The following is a 17,820-nucleotide window of genomic DNA, read 5'->3' as shown; positions in this document are numbered from 1 at the left end:
TTCCGTTGACATTTACATTTTCGAATGTTTTTGGTGTGCTTTGTTACAGTGGCTCAAATAAATGCTTACGAGTACAGTGTTTTATTTTATTAAGTTCTGTCTTTGTTTAAACCTGTTGTCTGTGTCGGAAATATAAAAAAGCCATACGTTTTTTTTTTTTTTCTGTGGAAGAGAAAAAAAAAACAAAATGTTTTTTTTTATTAAGGTCATTTACTGGGTGTATTTGTATCTTTGACAAATGAGCCCAATAAAGTATCTTCCTGAACATACTAACATTTGTCTTCATTTGTTTCTGATCAAATACATCACAGATCTATCAGATCCAGGCCCAGATCGGATGCTGATTATAACACCAAACACAAAAAGGAGGACAATGGCACATCCACTAATGATCAGATAGTTAACTCCTGGGGTGGAAGCATAGTCAAAGAATGACCGTATTTTCTAAATAATCCGGTCATAAAATCTGATCTTCACCTAGGTCACATGTAAACAACTCTCTATTCAAAAAAGTTGGGACACTGTGTAACATAAAAAGCATGTCACTTACTAAATGGTACAAAGACAACATAGAGCACTGTGCAAAACTCAGGCCACCATCAGCTTTGCTGTTTTAGCAAGGTGACAGTGAAATTTCATATTTATTTTAGGTCTCTTTATGATGAATGTTTTCCTAATAAACCTTCTGGTATATTAAACCTATATTAAGCCTTTCTCCAGCACTTCTCAGAGTTCATCTTTAGATTTAGACTATCATCTATGTTTTTCTCTGTACACATGATCTCATTCTGCCCTATTATAATTAAATCTTTGACTCTGTGTAAGCCAGTCATACTTAACTGTCAGTGTTTTATCAGACACTTTCCAGGTCGAATACCATGATGAATCAAAACCTGTCCACCATTAATAACCCCATCAATTCAGACAATATCACAAACATCACTTGCAGAAATGTAGCCTCAAGCCAGGACGGACCCTCCACCATGTTCGCCTGAAGCTTGCAAGCACTCATTCTTCCATTAATTGAGCAGCTGACATTCTATTTCAGGCAAGAATGAGAACAGTTAACTCTTAAGATTAAAGCCTGTTGTCTCCTCAGTTTCCACACAATGTTGTTAGAGGAATGTGGGGGTTACATTTTAACTGCAGTTCTCTGAGTGAAGACAGTATCTCCCCACTCAGAACCATATTCCATATGTAGAGGGAATGACCTCCCATGGTCAGGGCGTGTGGATACTTCAAGACACACAGCCTTGTCCGGCCACGCCTCTCAGGCAGGCTGTGACGCATGCAATCAGTGATAGTTTGATCAGTCCGCAGAATCATTAACAGCAGTAAGAAGTGCAGGATGAACAACTGAGTTGATTGTTCTAAATAAAACTTGGGGATTGTGTGTGTGCATTAATAACTCTAGATAAAAACTTGGCCTTAGCTAATTTCACTGCATGCTGATGTTCCCTTAAGCAGTTTCTCGGATAGTCGGAGGAGACATTAAGATTGTCCTGCCGAACATGCCTCCTCGGAGCAGGAGTGGTGTCTTTAAGTAACGAGTCCACTGCGGTCTTGCAGACTTTGTGTTTCAGGGGGGCTACCGTATCTAAAATATCCTAACAAATAAAGTTAAACAAATTAACAAAATCATCTGGACAGGTGTAGTTCACCGGAAACGGTGATGACACGTCCGTGTTTATACAGAGTCAGCTGTTGCTTTATGGCGTGACTGCAGAAAAAGCCTTGCTAAATCCATTTTGCCTATTTCTTAAGAATAAGGGAGAGACAGGGGAAAAGCTGCAGGTAGATCTGCTATTTCTCTGTCATTATTCAAACCAGCCGCGTTTGTCACTGGTTCCTCTCATTATGGACCAAAGAGCGATTCATAATCGTGTGTGACTGGCAGTATCAGACTGCTTTGAGCCGACGTGCAACTGACACCTGCCGGAACATGAAAAGTCTTTCCCTCCCTCATTGATTGTTGTATTTCATTAATGTTTTTAGTAGTTGCCCCTTATTCCACTTAAAAAACTTGGTGAACAATGGTAAACCAGAGCTGTTACAAAGTGAAACTCATCCATATATGGCATTATTGTGTGTGTCTCTAATGAGGTTATTCACACTTTTAAAAAGTAGCTTTGTGACATTTGGCTTTTACTATAGAAATGTAATAGCTCAATTCTATTATTTTTATGCTCTTCACTGCTTAACTACCATAAAGATATGGCACCAAAACGTGGTATTTTCTGGTCTTTTTATTTGACAGAATAACATGTGAACACACAGCTCCCACCTCTTTGTCCCTGTATCAACATGTGTGTTATACACTCTGGCTGTTGAACCAGTCCAGGATCTCCTGTTTGTTTTGCTGCAGCCATTTAATGTTGGCTTTGGTCCTCTCCAAAGCCTGCTGCACAGCCAGTGTAGCAGAGCCAAACCCTGCTGCACTGTGCTCCTTCTCAAACTCCTCGAGCTGATAGAGGAAACACAGAGAAAAAGTTCGGACAACAGGCTGGTGTTTATGAGTTAATTCCAAATTATTCAAAGAGTACATACCTGTTGTAGTTCAGCGGGTGTAGAGAACCTGGCTGTGACCGCACTGATCATAGAGGCAAAAGAGAAGGAGCCCACACCATATCTGCAAATGATCAATTTAACACTGATCCTGACTGTGATTTTAAAAGCAGTTAAACCCCTGTTTAGAAAATGAGGTGGTTACACATGATGGTACAAACTCTTGCAGTGTTCCCCTTAACAGAAGGTGTCGCTGCCAGAAAAACCAGGATCTAAACCCCTGAAATTAGTAATAGAAGAAGTAATGTACCAGAAGTATGTTCTGTAAATGGTTCTTAATCACTGCTGGCTCTTTCATTATGATCTGAGCATGGGTCTCTGTGTCTTGGCATGGTAAGATAATCATTTAAATATGTGTAGCAATGAATCTGCTCACATACTCCAGCCTCCATCTCATACTGCTCCAGCCCTAAGATCTAATTTACAAAAAAAAAACAAAACTAGTTTTTCTTTTGTTTTTGAATCATTAGCAGTGTAAAAACAAACTGCGACTGGGTTCTGAGTACTTTTCAAATATGGATGACACAACACTCTGTGCTGTCCCTGACCACCTCAAATGCTGCATAACAGAGTTAGTTGTTATTCCTTTGTCCCCCCCCCCCCCCCCCCCCCCCCCCCCCAAATACCACGTCTATGTCTATGTCCCACAAAACTAACAATACAAGCATTTTCAGGTCAGAAATCCATACTGACAGGTCTGCATGTTTTTTTTTAAACTGTCTTTGTTAGAAACGGTTAGAATTCATTTTTGCAAAAACAAACTTTACATTTTGGCTAGATTTAGGATCCTGACTTATGTTAACATTACCAAATGGTCAGAAATACGTTTCCTACATAGTTACAAAAATAAATATGGTTAAAAATGATAAACATGACCATGGATAAAAGAAATAACCACTGGTTTCAAAAAACTTACTTAATCTTTCTCTTGTCTCCCACACTCTATTTAGCTTTGTGTAATAAGTGTAATACTCACTGTGTGAACATGTATTTCCAGTTAGTCTTGACAAAATCCCATGCCAGACGCTGTCCCACTCTGTTGCTGGCAACAGATGTGATGACGGAGGTGGCGTCCTGCTTACGGATCATAGCCGGTTCTAAGGTGTAAGACAGATACCTGCGAGAACACAAGAGACATGCTAGTTGTATTTTTTACTGTATTAATGGTTTCACGTTTCACATGGAGTTATCGAGCCAGTGTCTTTGCTGAAGACACTCACTCTTAACCTGTTTATTTTTTACAAGTGTGAGACAATTTTACCACAGTTTTTGAGAATTTTTACAGATTTTTAGAAAATTTGAATGCAACAGATTTCCTTTGTAAGAAAAAATAGGTCCAACACAGAGAGACATACACAGAGACAACCATTCACACTCACATTCACACCTACAGGCAAATTAGTCACCAATTAACCTAACATGGATGTCTTTAGGTTGTGGGAGGAAACCGGACTACATGGAGGAAACCCACACAAGCATGGGGAGAACATGCAAACCCGTCACAGAAAGGCCACAGCCAGCAGGTGGATTCAAACCAGGGACCTTGTAAGTTATTATTATTATTGTTATTATTATTGTTATTATTATTATTATTATTATTAATTGCCATATCTGATGTCAAAAGTTAGTTATGTATTATTTATTTGCACATTTATTCTATTTATACATGTCATACCCCATCTGTCACCCATAACCGACCGCTCTATAGTGTTGTGGCTTACACTGTTATATTGTTCTTGTAATTACTGGCAGATGTAAGACTAAATGTATTAAAGTACTGTTTTACACTTTTGTGGTACTTGTCTTGACTGTAGCATCTATAGATTAGGCTACTTTTACCCCAATACTTTTATTCAGATAAAAATATTGTACTTTTACTCCACTGCTATTATTCTAAAGTTTTAGTTAATAGTTACTTTTTAGATGGAGATTGTTGATACAAAATCTAATTAAGTAACAAATGATGACATCTTATTATTGATTAATCACCTGTGAGTACATAAAGTGGTTTAAAGACATCAAGGCCTGGACAAGACATCAAGGCCTGGATGTCCCACAATTTTTTACTTTTAAACTCAGACAAAACTGAAGTCATAGTATTTGGGCCCAAAAATCTCAGAGATATGATGTCCAACCATATTGTCACACTAGATGGCATAAGTCTGGCCTCCAGTACTACTGCAAGGAACCTTGGAGTTATGTTTGATCAGGATCTGTCCTTTAACTCACATATAAAACAAATCTCTAGAACAGCCTTCTTCCACCTACGGAACATTGCTAAATTTAGAGCATCCTGTCTCAAAGTGATGCCGAAAAACTGGTCCATGCATTTGTTACTTCTAGGTTGGACTACTGTAATTCCCTACTTTCAGGATGCCCCAGTAACTCCCTAAAGAGCCTGCAATTAATCCAAAATGCTGCAGCAAGAGTGCTGACTGGAACTAGCAAGAGAGATCATATTTGACCTTCACCAGCTTCTCTCCATTGGCTTCCAATTAAATGTAGAATAGAATTTAAAACCCTGCTTCTTACATATAAAGCTCTGAATGGTCAGGCTCCATCATATATAAAAGACCTCATAGCACCATATCATCCCAGTAGACCACTTCGCTCTCAGAATGCAGGCCTACTTGTGGTTCCCAGAATTTTCAAAAGTAGAATGGGAGGTAGAGCCTTTAGCTATCAAGCTCCTCTCCTGTGGAACCAGCTCCCAGTTCAGATTCGGGAAGCAGACACCCTCTCTACTTTTAAGTCTAAGCTTAAAACCTTCCTTTTTAATAAAGCATATAGTTAGTTATAGTTATGCTGCTATAGGCTTAGACTGCTGGGGGACCCACCCCCCAATGCACTGAGCTCCTTTCCTCCTCTTGACCATCTCTCCTCTCCTCTCATCCAGCAATTGTCACCACTGTATGTCATTAACTCTGTGTGTTCTCTCCCGTAGTTGTCTTTGTCCTCCTCTGTCCCCCTCTCTCTGTCCCTTTCTGCAGGTGTCCCCCGGCTTTGAAGCTGTGTGTCTTCCAGCGTGAAGCTACTGATCCTACCAATCTGTCAGATGTTTTGTTGTTGCTTTTGTTGCTCTGTTCTTTTCTCTCTCCCCTTTCCACTCACCCCAACCGGTCGAGGCAGATGGCCGTCCACCCTGAGCCTGGTTCTGCTGGAGGTTTCTTCCGTTAAAGGGAGTTTTTCCTCTCCACTGTTGCCTATGGCTTGCTCCAGGGGGAATTGTTGGGTTCTCTTTATATATCTTTATAATCTTGACTTTATTCTGTAAAGTGCCCTGAGATGACTTTGTTGTGAATTGGCGCTATATAAATAAAGTTGAATTGAATTGAATTGAATTTAAATCGGATGTATATGCTCTAATTTTAGAGCATATACTTTTGTACTTAAATTTTAGTAAAGAATTTAAAGTGGTACTTGTAGTACAATACCTTATTAGGCAAATAATTATTATTTGAGTTTCCCATTTGTGTACGTTACAACCTCTGATTCATGGTATTAATATTACAAACTAACTAATTATGTATTCACACTGACACATGGTTATTGAAATCTAATAAAAAATTTAAATCTTATTTCTTTTGCTTGTTTTATTTTTTGTCTTGTTATTATTCTTATTTTAAAACTATTAAGTGTTTACTTCTTTTTATCATTATTGTTGTTGTTAATATTATAATTAATATTATTAATCCTATATTTCCGGTGACTTATCTGTCTATCTATTCATTCTATTTGTGTTAAGTTTGGTATTATCTTTATACATCTACTCCACCTCTCACCCATAACCACCCATTACTTTAGTCTTGTAATATACTGGTATTATTTTATTATATATAACTTATTGGAAGCTGTTCGCTGATGTATGATTGAAAACTAATTTTTGATCCGTAAATGTCCTTGATGACCAAAAATGATCAGTGACTTTAGTAATTCACAGACCTCTTTGTCATTGCTTCAGCTTAGAATGAAGATTTTGTGACAGCTTTTCTAAAAACTGGTGTCTTTATGATGTTTTAAATTGCAAGGCTGTGCAGAATTAATAGGGGACTGTTTGAATTAATTGGGACAATTGCAGCATAATAAACTTTTGGATGGACTGAATGATTTAAATGTAAAGACCATCAACTAATACTAGACTAAAGTGTAATTATCTTTGACCAAGGCAAAACTAACATCACTAGAAATAAGGGCTTATATCATTCTCATGGCGTTGGGAACGTTCACTAACTTGTTTATTTTATCATTGCATAAGGATGTATGAATGGATACACACGTTTCCAGCTGTGTTGTGTTGCTGGTACAGGCCAGTGCAGACATGAGTTTGCTTGCCTCACTGGCTACAGTTGCGTTTTTGAACTGTGACCAGGCAAACTCCCACTGTTCCTCAGCACCCGCTGCTATGGCGCTGCAGTACACTGCTGAGCGCAGGTTGGGATGGATCCTGACAAGAGAGCTGAAGTTTGTTTGTTGCTTACACTTATTGTAATAATAAGAGACATTATCAAATTACACATTAAATTGACTAACAAATTGTGCTGAGGATTGTCCATCCATTGTTGGAACTGTGTGGTGGTCAAGGTCTGGCACTCTGCTTCTCCTGTGCTGCAGGCCATACGGATGGCATTCACCTCGTTATACCTGCAGGAAGAGACACCAGAGTGTTGCTAATATTTTATCCCCTGTTAATCATTCTTATCAGGCTTTTCCGTGTTTTATATGACTATGAATGCAAATGCTCACTGGTCATTGAGTGTGTCAGGAATAACAGTCCAGTTTGATGTCACGTTCTTGAAGTGCATGAAAAGGGGAGTCACCAACTTCTTCATGTAGTCCTGCACGTATAACAGAGAAGTGAGCAAATGATATATAGTTTTGTCTCCCAGTCACCACATAATGATTAATGAATCACCATGGTTGTTTGAATAAACATACTGTAACAACTGAGCTATATCCAAGCAAGGATCCACAAACAACTGTACAAAAATACAGTGTTGCACTGATTAGGCAGTGTACCTGCATAGGCTGATAGACTTCAGTACAATCCAGCATGAGGTAGTAATAGTGCAGGTTGTCCAGAGCAGTCTGCCAGGGTATGTACTCAGTCTCCCTCAACAGATAGGAGGTTGTCCTCAGAGCAAGAGTGGTAGAGACAAGCTGAGCCCTGCAGAGAGAAGATATAAACTGGGTTTAAAATATTTCATAAACCTATCAGATACTGTATCTATCTGAATTTTCTGAACGTTAAGTGAATTGCAAGAGTATTAAGTTTGGATTGAAACAGATGTGAGGGCTAACAATAAACTTTAGTTACATGTTATTTTAACTCTGACCACAGACAGATATGACTTCTATGACTGTTTGGCCATTACTGGAGTATTTTACATGATGTGACTAATGTTAAACAAGCCTGTGGTTTTAATCTTGTGGCTGATTGGTATAGATTGCTATGATTGCTATATATCACTACGCTGAAAAAAAAAAACACAATGTGTGTATCTACCAGCCATTTACAGCTCCGTATTATTCCATGTTCCCATCTTGTTCCCCTTTCATTATGCAATCACAGAAAGTAATAAAAGCCGTATTGTATCATGAAAAGCCATATTTCTCTCTTTTTGTCATTACTAAGGATACACCCCAGTTGTTTGACTAAACTTTAGAGGAATTATCGCTGCACATAGCTGACCTGAGGGTCCAACTTACTGTTCAGTTTGAGCTCTTCATCACTATGATTGTGAGGAGTAACATCTCAGTTTCTGGCTGAGCAGGAAAACCAATTAAAACATGTAGCGTGAGTTAACACATTGGACACTATTGACACCGACAGTTGCATAGTGTCTGTCCAGCTTTAGCTGAGTTATGAAGCCTTGGTTAAGGAAAATACAATTTTTCGTGATCAGTTGTTATCAATAACACATTTATGGTTTGGTATGCTACCTATTACCTACTGGCATAATTATTATGACTATACCTAGTGGGCAATATAAATATTACAGTCAATAGAGTGATGACTTTAAAAATGATGATGGTATCATGTTTGGTATGCTTAATCAGTGTTGTTAGTTTAGTCCTAATAAAATATATGTCATAACCGAGACCTAATATGTGGTTGGATAAAGTGCAGCAAAACTCCAGCTGTCCAAGCTGACCTACCTGGCCAGATTAAAAGCATCGTCCACAAGCTGGGCTCTGTTTATCACAGGTATAACCTGCACGACAGATGTTATTTGTCATTAAACACTCTCCAAAATTTCCAAACAATAGAAAATGTATCATATCCAGTCTGGCACCGTACCTGGTGCTCTGAATTAAGCTGTGACAAGAGTCTTTCCCAGTTGCCAAGGTCATAGTTTACCCGGTAATATCCAGTTAAATTGACGTTGGCCAGAACCCACGAACTACCAGTTCTCATCTCCAGCTTTACCACTTTCAGAGGGAAAAGACAGGGGAAGATAAACAATAAAGAGCTTCAAAATCAATAGTTAACCTGGTGTGATGTAAATCATCATAACCATACCACCATATTTTTAAGAAAAATATGTGGTCATTTAAATTATAATAAAAATACAAGCTGGCATCTTTCATTAGATTACAATTAATGAAACATTTTTTTCGTGACAAACCTTCTTTCTCCGTCAGCCACCAGACGTCTCTCTGGACCTCACCAGATTTCATCCACCTCACAGGAATCAGCCACTCATAGCTGGGGGAGACAATACACTACATTGTATTCGGGATAATGAAAGTTTAAATGGAAGCAAAGATAGGCTGATAAAAAAAAATGTATATATATGTATTTTTTTTAAATATTGGCCAGAATATAATATCAACTCTTTTACAATGTCTATGCATGAGTTTGAGTCACCTAAAATGAATTCAGTGATGATAGATGATTAATAGTTTGCGGACAAATAAATTTGTCAAAAAAATAATCTGTGCAAATATTTGGTAGTAAAAAGAAGTAGTGTTCCTCACTTGTAGGGTGATTCGAGGGTAATGTTAGACTCTGCATCCAGTAGAAAGTGCTTCTGGGATACCTTTCCTGTGGACGTATCTATGGTAACGACAGGGAAGCCCATCTGGAGCACCCAGGTATTCATGATGTCAGAAACAGGATGAGGAAGGGCAACATTATTGGCCTCCACTGCCTGTGAACAAAGGTTACAATCCAGAAAATTTAATAAGTTAAAAATGTGCATTATGTTTAGTTTAGGGATTATTTTTGACAATACAATACATGAATGTGGAAAAAAAAACTACACACTTAGTCAGTTTGCCATGAGCTCTATTTTGCATAATCATATATAAAATCTGCATTCACAAAAGCACAGGATCATGACCAGAAGATTTCTGCAAATCTTTTGACCCATGTGGTGGGACAAACCAAGAGGCCTGGTGGTTCAGTGGTAGAGCAATGGGTTTGAATCCCACCGTACCAAGTGTGCCCCCGCTTAGCCATCAACAAAAAAAGTACTCACAATCTTAGAAATTAATGTTGAAATGTAACTTACTATTTTTGGTGAACAAATAATAAGAATTTATTTTGAAAAATAACAAAATTTTCCCCATCCTCTGCCAAACAAATGAGCCTGTCCTCTGCCATCTTTATCACGTGTTACATTAATGAGTATATTTAAATGTAAATGTAATTAATGGAGCATTTTTCTTTGCTATACTTGTATTATACTAATGAGGGATTTCAGCATTATACAATGGTATATGTAGATATTTAATTTTTGTTTTTTAGAAATTGAAGGTAGCAAAGTGAATAATCAGTAATTGTAATAAAAATAAAATAAAAATGAAGTGAACTAATACCATTTTTGGAAATAAATGTTTTTCCTCTTACCATTTGAAGCTGTTGCCACAAGTTATTTCCTACTGTATTACTGTAAGCAAACAGATTGAGGTATTTCTGCAGATGAAAGACACAAACAGTTTTACAATTCTGTTATAGTTATGTGGATACTTGATTGAGGACATTATTTCAAATCAACACCAAAATACACAATGCAGCTAAATGTTTAAATGAAATTGCAGACAAACATACACTGAGTCCCTGGACAAAGATGGACTCGGAGAGAAAATCGGACAGCATCCTTAACACTGCTGCACCCTAAGGAGCAACAGACACAGAAAGAGGCAAATCATCAGTCTGATCAATCCATCAAATCTAATCAATCAGTCAGTCAATTTAATTTAGGTAAGGTAATACACGTATTTTTCTATGCTAAATAATACACTTCAGGGCCAAAAAGGTGCTTCCATTCAGAGTTAAATTATTTTTTAGAGTCAGTACAGCCCAAAGATTCTCAGTCTACGTGTGAAAAATGAGGCCTCATGGTTCCTGAATGTCTTACAATTTGAACTCCTGCCTTTGTCGTCTTGAAATATACCTATTTCATTAGGGAAGAAAAAAATCCATTGATGGAAAAACCTGATCATTCACTATATTTAGGTGGTCAGCTACTGAATGCACCAGTTAAGGTTGAACAACTTGTGATTTGACAATCACAGCAGTAGTTATTAAATGAAGGGCTCTTACCTACCTGCTTAGCTAAATCTAAGTGCCGATTCTTTGGGGGCGAGGCAATTTATATTACAATGCACAGTAGCTTAGCAATACCAATTATTATATGTCCAGCTGCTGAAATGTCTGTGTGTCACACTTTCTCTGACAGCCAATGTCAATGTTTTAATGCTGTATGTATTTCTTAAGCCTGTCTTGTTGATGTATGTGTACCTTGCTGTATGAGATGACATCAAACTGTTCAACGATCTGCTCTGGCAGGAAGATGCTGTCTTCTTTAGAAGACAGAGCGTGGGAGGAGGCCAAGGCATCGACTGCCAACACTCTGTGGATTTCAAGTACTATCAAGTCTTTCTGGGGCATGCAGACAGACAGGAATGTGTTGAGATTATCTTATTAGTTAGCAGGGCAGTAAATAGACAAATGGTGAATCTGTCTTCTCACCACACTCCATGCAGGCTCAGCGTGGTCTGCTCCAAGGTAGGACACATATGAAGCAAAGCCTTCATTTAGCCAAACCTCATTCCACCAGCGCAGGGTCACCAGGTTACCAAACCACTGCACCGCAGATCAGTCAGTTAGGTTAATTTGTCCAATCAAAGAAATCTAGCAATACATAATAATACAAATGAAAAGTTCACCATATGTGCTAGTTCATGAGCAATGATGGTGGCAGTGGTCTCTTTATTTTTGATAGAGGACATCACAGGGTCGTAGAGGAGTTTGGTTTCTCTGTATGTCACCAAACCCCAGTTCTCCATTGCACCAAAATAGAAGTCTGGTAGAGCGATTTGATCTATAGAGGAGAGCAGGTTGGATCCAGGTTAAGTACTAGACTAGTATAGTCATACCATTCCATACTTTTAATGGCTTATATTGCATTTCTTTGACTGTTGTGTAGGATTAATCGTACAGACAGTACATAGAGTAATACTGTATACACATTTACTGTAGGAGTCTTTCTATGTTTAGACTCCATAAAGAGGTCTAATGCTAAATTACAAGTCTTTAAGTTTTTGTACTGAAAGACAACAAGTAGCTCAATTAGTTGTCCACAAACCGATGTCAGTGGTTTGATCCCTGGTTCTTCCTGGTTACTTGTCAAAGTGATCTTTTGATACCTGTGGGATAGCCTGGTTCCAACTTTAATATTTGTCCTATTTTTTATTTGATTAATTTCAACAGGCCTGGTCTATTTGTTTTTTGCTTATTTGTTCCTTTAATAGAAATGTGTTTAAAATGAGGATTATGTCTGGTAAAGCACTTTGAAAAACACAACTTTCAATTTAGTTTTTGAAGTATAAAAACACTAGCAAAAAAATTTGAAAAGAGCCTCCGTTGACTACGACTTGTTCTCAAATGATTATAAAAGCCAATTCACCTGATTTGCTCAGAGGATATGAGATGTTGTAGTACAACTGGAAAAATTCCAGTATAGGTCCAGTTACATTGATGGCATAGTTTCCCTGTCCCTGCTCGATTGCTGCCCTGCGAGCCCAGATACGAATCTGAAAACACAACAGTCAGATTGTCATTTAACTAATAATAGAAAAAACTGCTAAATTCAAAATTAACAAACAATATCTTTAACTAAACAAATATATTATCCATATATCATCTGTACAACTTAAGCACCACTTTGTCATCCCTGTCTTTTATAGTAAAGTTGGCATAAGTATAAAGTATATTTCCCAAATATTCTTAGTTGTGAAAAACAAAAAAATGATCCATGGTACTCCATTTTCATGAAAATGAAGTTATTAAACCTTTAGAACTGATGCACTATAACGCTTGAACTGTCAACTGGACAGATAAAAAGACAAAAATGAAAAGGCAAACCTCTAGTGAAATGAATGGTCTTTGGCATTTTTTTTTCTGGATTTGATTCATTATGTTATGTTAATTTAAATCCTCCATTTTTCTTTTTCTTCATTCCTGATTTGCAGTTTACATATGATCGATATATAAATCTTCATAGCCTTGCAAGAATCATCAAGTGCATCATTTTTTTATGGCTTCCAAATGAATGTGATTTACCAACCCTTTCCAATGCTAAAACATTTATAACCATAATGTGCGAGCACTTCAATGCAGAAATATGTGCACTACTATTTACTTATTAGACCTGACAGGTTAAACTGTGCTGTGAATTGGGTCTATTCAACTCTAGTTAAAGAATTGCTGCTGCTCCCCCCATTTGGTAAGCATTGCATAAAAAAGATGAAAATGCTTCATAAATGATGGCATTAACTGTGTAGTGTGGCTGGGGCCACATTGGACCCTTCTGACAATTGGAGGGTTTTCCCACTTTGAGGCTGGTTGGAACCAAATAACCTCTAGTGTGAGATATGACCTTAATGGCTCAGGCTCAGACAGGCACAGACTCAGACAAGTTTTATTTTTACGACTTTGCGAAGTATGTATGACATCTTACTTCTCTGGAATCTCCACTCTGAAATAGTTCCTGACTGAATCTTCTAATGCGTGAGTTCATAATGTATTACAAACTTTATTAAATCCTTCTTTATGTCTTTTTAAAATAAGTGAAGATTTAAAAATCCTCCCATGTGCAGCAGGCCATACCAGAATATTTCCTTGCTGAGCACTCAGGTGTGAGTAGTCGGAGACTATGATGGCCAGTAGATAGGTTGACATTTTTTTGGTGGGCTCAAATGTTGTCTGTGTCACAGCTACTCCATTAATAGTGGTGTTAACAACCTCTGCAAAGAGCACACACACAGTTTAAGTTAATTAATTTTTTCCAGATAGAATTCACTCTTAGATATGTCAGCTCCAGTTAGATACTGTACTACTCCTACATATCAATTTGCCATCCACTTTCAACACATTTATTATTTTAGCTGTACATGTGATACATGAAGACTGAACTGACCTGTTTCATTGCCATTGGACAGTGCTACAGTCCCAGGGGGATGAATGAGAGTAACATAGAAAACAGCTTTCATAGCTGGCTCATCAAAACAAGGGAAGGTCTTTCTGGCATGAGTTGGATGCATCTGAGAGGTGGCTACAATCCTATGAATGTTCAGACACCTTCCATTATGTTAACATGCCAATTACCACAGAAACACATGAAAATATTAATACTCAAAAGACTTGCTTTTGAACTCCATCTTCTTCATATTCACTTCTGTAAAAGCCTGCTAAGTCATCAGCTAGTTCTCCAGTAAACTGAGTATACAGCTGATACTTCTGTCCATTAGATAGTTTACTATTCAGCTGGATGACCAGATACTGGGTCTTAGGCTGCAGCCAGGAAGACCTAATACTGGGAGCAGTTCCATCTCCTGGAGAAGAAATTGAATTGATGAGGAAAGTATGACATTTGTTATAAACATAAGCTACAAAGAGTCTTGATGTAAAAAAGTTATGCATGTGTGTACTACCTGAAGCAGTCAGCCTGGCAATGTGTGCGTTGTCCAGCTCAGTATAGTTGAGTTTGTTGGAATGGATCAGGATCAAATCAGTTTCTTTCACACATTCAAACTCTACTGTGGAATTCCCTGATAATTACAAGGAAATAGCAAAGATATTATTCTATATATGCAAAGGTCAAATTACTGCCAATCCATTACTTTAACTGGCTATCCTGCTAGTATTATGTTAATAACTGTCATTATGTTAATATCATAACACAACACTGGTGCATTAAAAATACAGATTTATACATTTTTAGATTTATTTATTTTTCTATTAGAAGCCTTTATACTTATATAGTTTCTCTGGGATGTTCAAAGTGTAGGCAGTATGAGAACTTTCATATCTGTTTTTAATCAGCGACTAAGAGAAAGCACATGATGCAGGAGACGTCACACTTTTCCATCCATCTGTCTATTATCTTTAACTGCTTCTCCTGTTCAGAGTTGCAATGGTCTGGAGCCTGCAATGGTCTGGAGAATTAAGTTCCACTGAGGTGTGCCCCTTTTGGTAAAGGGACCACATTTTATGTTTTCCAACCTATGGGGACCCTCTCCAGCTCCAGGCTCCAGTTAAAATATGTTTGGGCACAGCAAAAAGCTGGGGATGAAAAAAGGGAAATAGCAGGTTTTAATCATCCTTGGGCTGACTCCATCTAGGCCCACAGCCTTAGTGGGGTGAGACCTGTTTATCTCTCACTCACTTCACCTGCAGAGATTATGTAGGAGTTTAAAATGGTAGATGGATTGTCAGTAGCATTTTGTACTATCGTGGACAGATAATGAGAAAATGGGCCCCTGGGCACAGACAGGAAATAGGTCCATTAACCTTCTCTTTTGTGTTATTTGTCTGTAATTTTTACATTTGTTTTTGGTCCTTTGTGTCTGTTTAAAGAAATATGAACAGTAACATCTGAGGCTCTGGCTCATAGGTCATTTGAACTTTTTGGATTCTGGGCCTGTGCAAAATAGTTTGATTCAGTAATCCATAAATTCTGTGAATCTCCAACCACAGAAGTTCTAACTTTCAAAAGGAAAAGATGAAGAGGACAAGCATAAATAACTGGAACATTTCTAATAGTTCTCTGTTGCTTTTGACCACTTCTGTGATTAATCTACATAGTCTTTTAATGCCAGCATTTATACCTTAATGCCAGTCCCAATTCTAAATGGTTGATGCAGAATTTCACCCTTTTTGTGAGTTGAACCAATTTTGTAAAGAACTGCAATTAATTCATTATTGTAAAGGTTCATCAGCTGTTTATTTTCATTGATAATTCAAAAAAGATCAGAGGAAACGATGCAGTATCTTCTCAGCCGTCATAATCCCTTCCTCAATATTGATTATTAAAATAGTTGCTAGTTACTTTTTCTTCCATTTTTAATCCAATTTTGAATCCCACCCTCCAATTACTAATTTCTCAATGATATGTTTATCTTAGGTCATTTTAGGTTATCTTTATCTAATCTTATTAGGTGATGAAGCAGTCACAGCCTTGATATACATGCTAGGAAAAAGAGGCACAAATACTCACCTGTAAAAATGTAGAGACCATTGGAGTCTTTGCTGAGATGAGGCCACAAAGTTATGTTGTAGTAACGAGGGACCAAAGCAGTGGGGAGCCGAAAGCTGAGGGGAATAAACACACAAAGACTAAAATAAATTACATGATGCATTTACTCTTTTCATCTAGGGTGTAGTGTGCTCTCCCTCACGTAGCACATGAAAAAGATGGAAAACAGACACAATCTAATGTAACTGACTGTCATCAATGTGTCATCATTGGTCAGTCTGACTGGTCTACAGCTACACAGCCACCCACACAACAAGACGTGGTGCACTGCAAGTTCTGAAACCTGTTGGTCAAAGCCAGCATCACATTTTTACCATAGACCCCAGTCGACTAAAAAGCAATAGTTGTGTAATTACATAGTAATTTGATGCTAAATACACATGTACACACCATTTGGTTAAAATGTATGACATAACAATTGATTGCATTTCAGACCTTCGCTGAAAACAAATGTCACCTGGATGGCAGCATGCAATGCTTCAAAACCTATAAGATGTCATTCAACATTAATGGTGCCTTCATAGAGCAGGTTACCAATGCTGTGTGAATAATGCCCCTCCAACCCCCACCACCATAGGCTAAAGTCCGATGGTTGCTCTCCTCTTTAGAATGTCATGGAATCAGCTTCCTTGATTTCCATGAATTTCCCATTTTGGCTTATCAGACCAAATGACAGTTTTCCATTAAATCAGGGTTTTAAGGAGCAGTATTATAACAATAAATATGTGGTCAGTTTTGCAGTGGCTCTCTGAAAGATTGTACTACTTGCGGAATTAGACAGCACTTCTCTTCCATGGCAGCAGTATTGACCTACCAAGGTGATGCTTTTCATTTTCATGACAGGAAGTCACAGACTGCAACTTACCAACAGAAAGGTATGGGAAAGTCTCACAAGATGGCGCCAATGTCCCTCAACAGCTACACACAGTGTGATGTCAACTTCACAATGTCAGCCTGTTTGCACATGTCTGTGATGCACGTGACCCTCACCCCCCACCCTTACTTGTTAAATACTCAGATTCTCTAACATGTTTTTCTTATACCCATTCATTTTATGTTATGTTGTCTTTGTGCTATATACAATCAAAATTCAGTTTTAAGTATTTGAATTCTCTTTTTATTTACATTTTACAAAGTGTCCCAACTTTTTTAGAAACTAGGTTTTAAGATTTGTGTCGTATCGCACAGTTTGGTCTGCACTTTTGCATATGTCTTTCATTTTATTCTGCTTTTTGCAATGCCATCCTTGGAGGACACAGAAGTATCAAACAATTGTGCCAAAAGGTTTCCTACCTGTCCCAAGATGCTATGTCATCGTCACCTCCTATCAGGGCAAGAGTCCACAACGTGACAATTGTTGCCACAGAAATCACAGCTACGACCGTAAACAGGACACACAGTCTGCTGACTTCGCAACTTTTCCCCATGTCCTCCAACAAGTTGTCCCACAGAAAAATCCAAACGCCTACACTTGTTGACTAAAACTACCTCTTGACCCTAGTGGCTGTATAATAGTTGTTATTTAAAAGACCTGATTAAAACAATGTACCTCTGTTGCACCAAGTCTCAAATTTCTTCCATAATGACAGACAGAAGTGAGTGTCTGCATTTAACAAGCACCCCCACCCCCTTCCATGGGAATGGTGAAGCTGTTAACTGCTAAGGAGTGAGTGATAAGAGTGATCTACAACTATTTAGTGCATTTTTATAT

At 37.9% G+C, this 17,820-nt stretch overlaps 1 protein-coding gene across 1 annotated transcript; it reads right to left on the bottom strand.

Moving 5' to 3' along the window:
* Nucleotides 1-259: 259 nt before the first annotated feature.
* Nucleotides 260-17,790, bottom strand: LOC137125733 (aminopeptidase Ey). Its single transcript, XM_067501644.1, has 23 exons — nt 17,403-17,790; nt 16,071-16,165; nt 14,506-14,622; nt 14,220-14,406; nt 13,992-14,134; nt 13,682-13,818; nt 12,480-12,606; nt 11,740-11,894; nt 11,543-11,656; nt 11,312-11,452; nt 10,619-10,684; nt 10,418-10,483; nt 9,544-9,716; nt 9,192-9,271; nt 8,864-8,994; nt 8,722-8,777; nt 7,582-7,729; nt 7,309-7,400; nt 7,096-7,206; nt 6,842-7,009; nt 3,542-3,682; nt 2,548-2,629; nt 260-2,464 (listed from the first exon to the last, which is right to left on the bottom strand). The coding sequence occupies exons 1-23, from the start codon at nt 17,534-17,536 to the stop codon at nt 2,312-2,314; spliced, it is 2,817 nt and encodes a 938-aa protein (XP_067357745.1). The 5' UTR covers nt 17,537-17,790; the 3' UTR covers nt 260-2,311.
* Nucleotides 17,791-17,820: the final 30 nt, after the last annotated feature.

The sequence above is a fragment of the Channa argus genome, chromosome 4 (genome assembly GCF_033026475.1).
Source record: "Channa argus isolate prfri chromosome 4, Channa argus male v1.0, whole genome shotgun sequence".
In the NCBI taxonomy this organism is placed as follows: Eukaryota; Metazoa; Chordata; class Actinopteri; order Anabantiformes; family Channidae; genus Channa; species Channa argus.
The sequence above is the reverse complement of the archived record's forward strand: the minus strand, read 5'-3'. Positions and strand labels throughout refer to the sequence as shown.

Coding starts and splice junctions, on each gene's coding strand:
- LOC137125733 (XM_067501644.1), bottom strand. CDS start 17,536: ATGGGGAAAAGTTGCGAAGTCAGCAGACTGTGTGTCCTGTTTACGGTC. Junction 14,135..14,219: donor GAAGAAGATGGAGTTCAAAA/GCAAGTCTTTTG, acceptor GAACATTCATAG/GATTGTAGCCACCTCTCAGA. Junction 7,207..7,308: donor CCTGACACACTCAATGACCA/GTGAGCATTTGC, acceptor CTCTTCCTGCAG/GTATAACGAGGTGAATGCCA.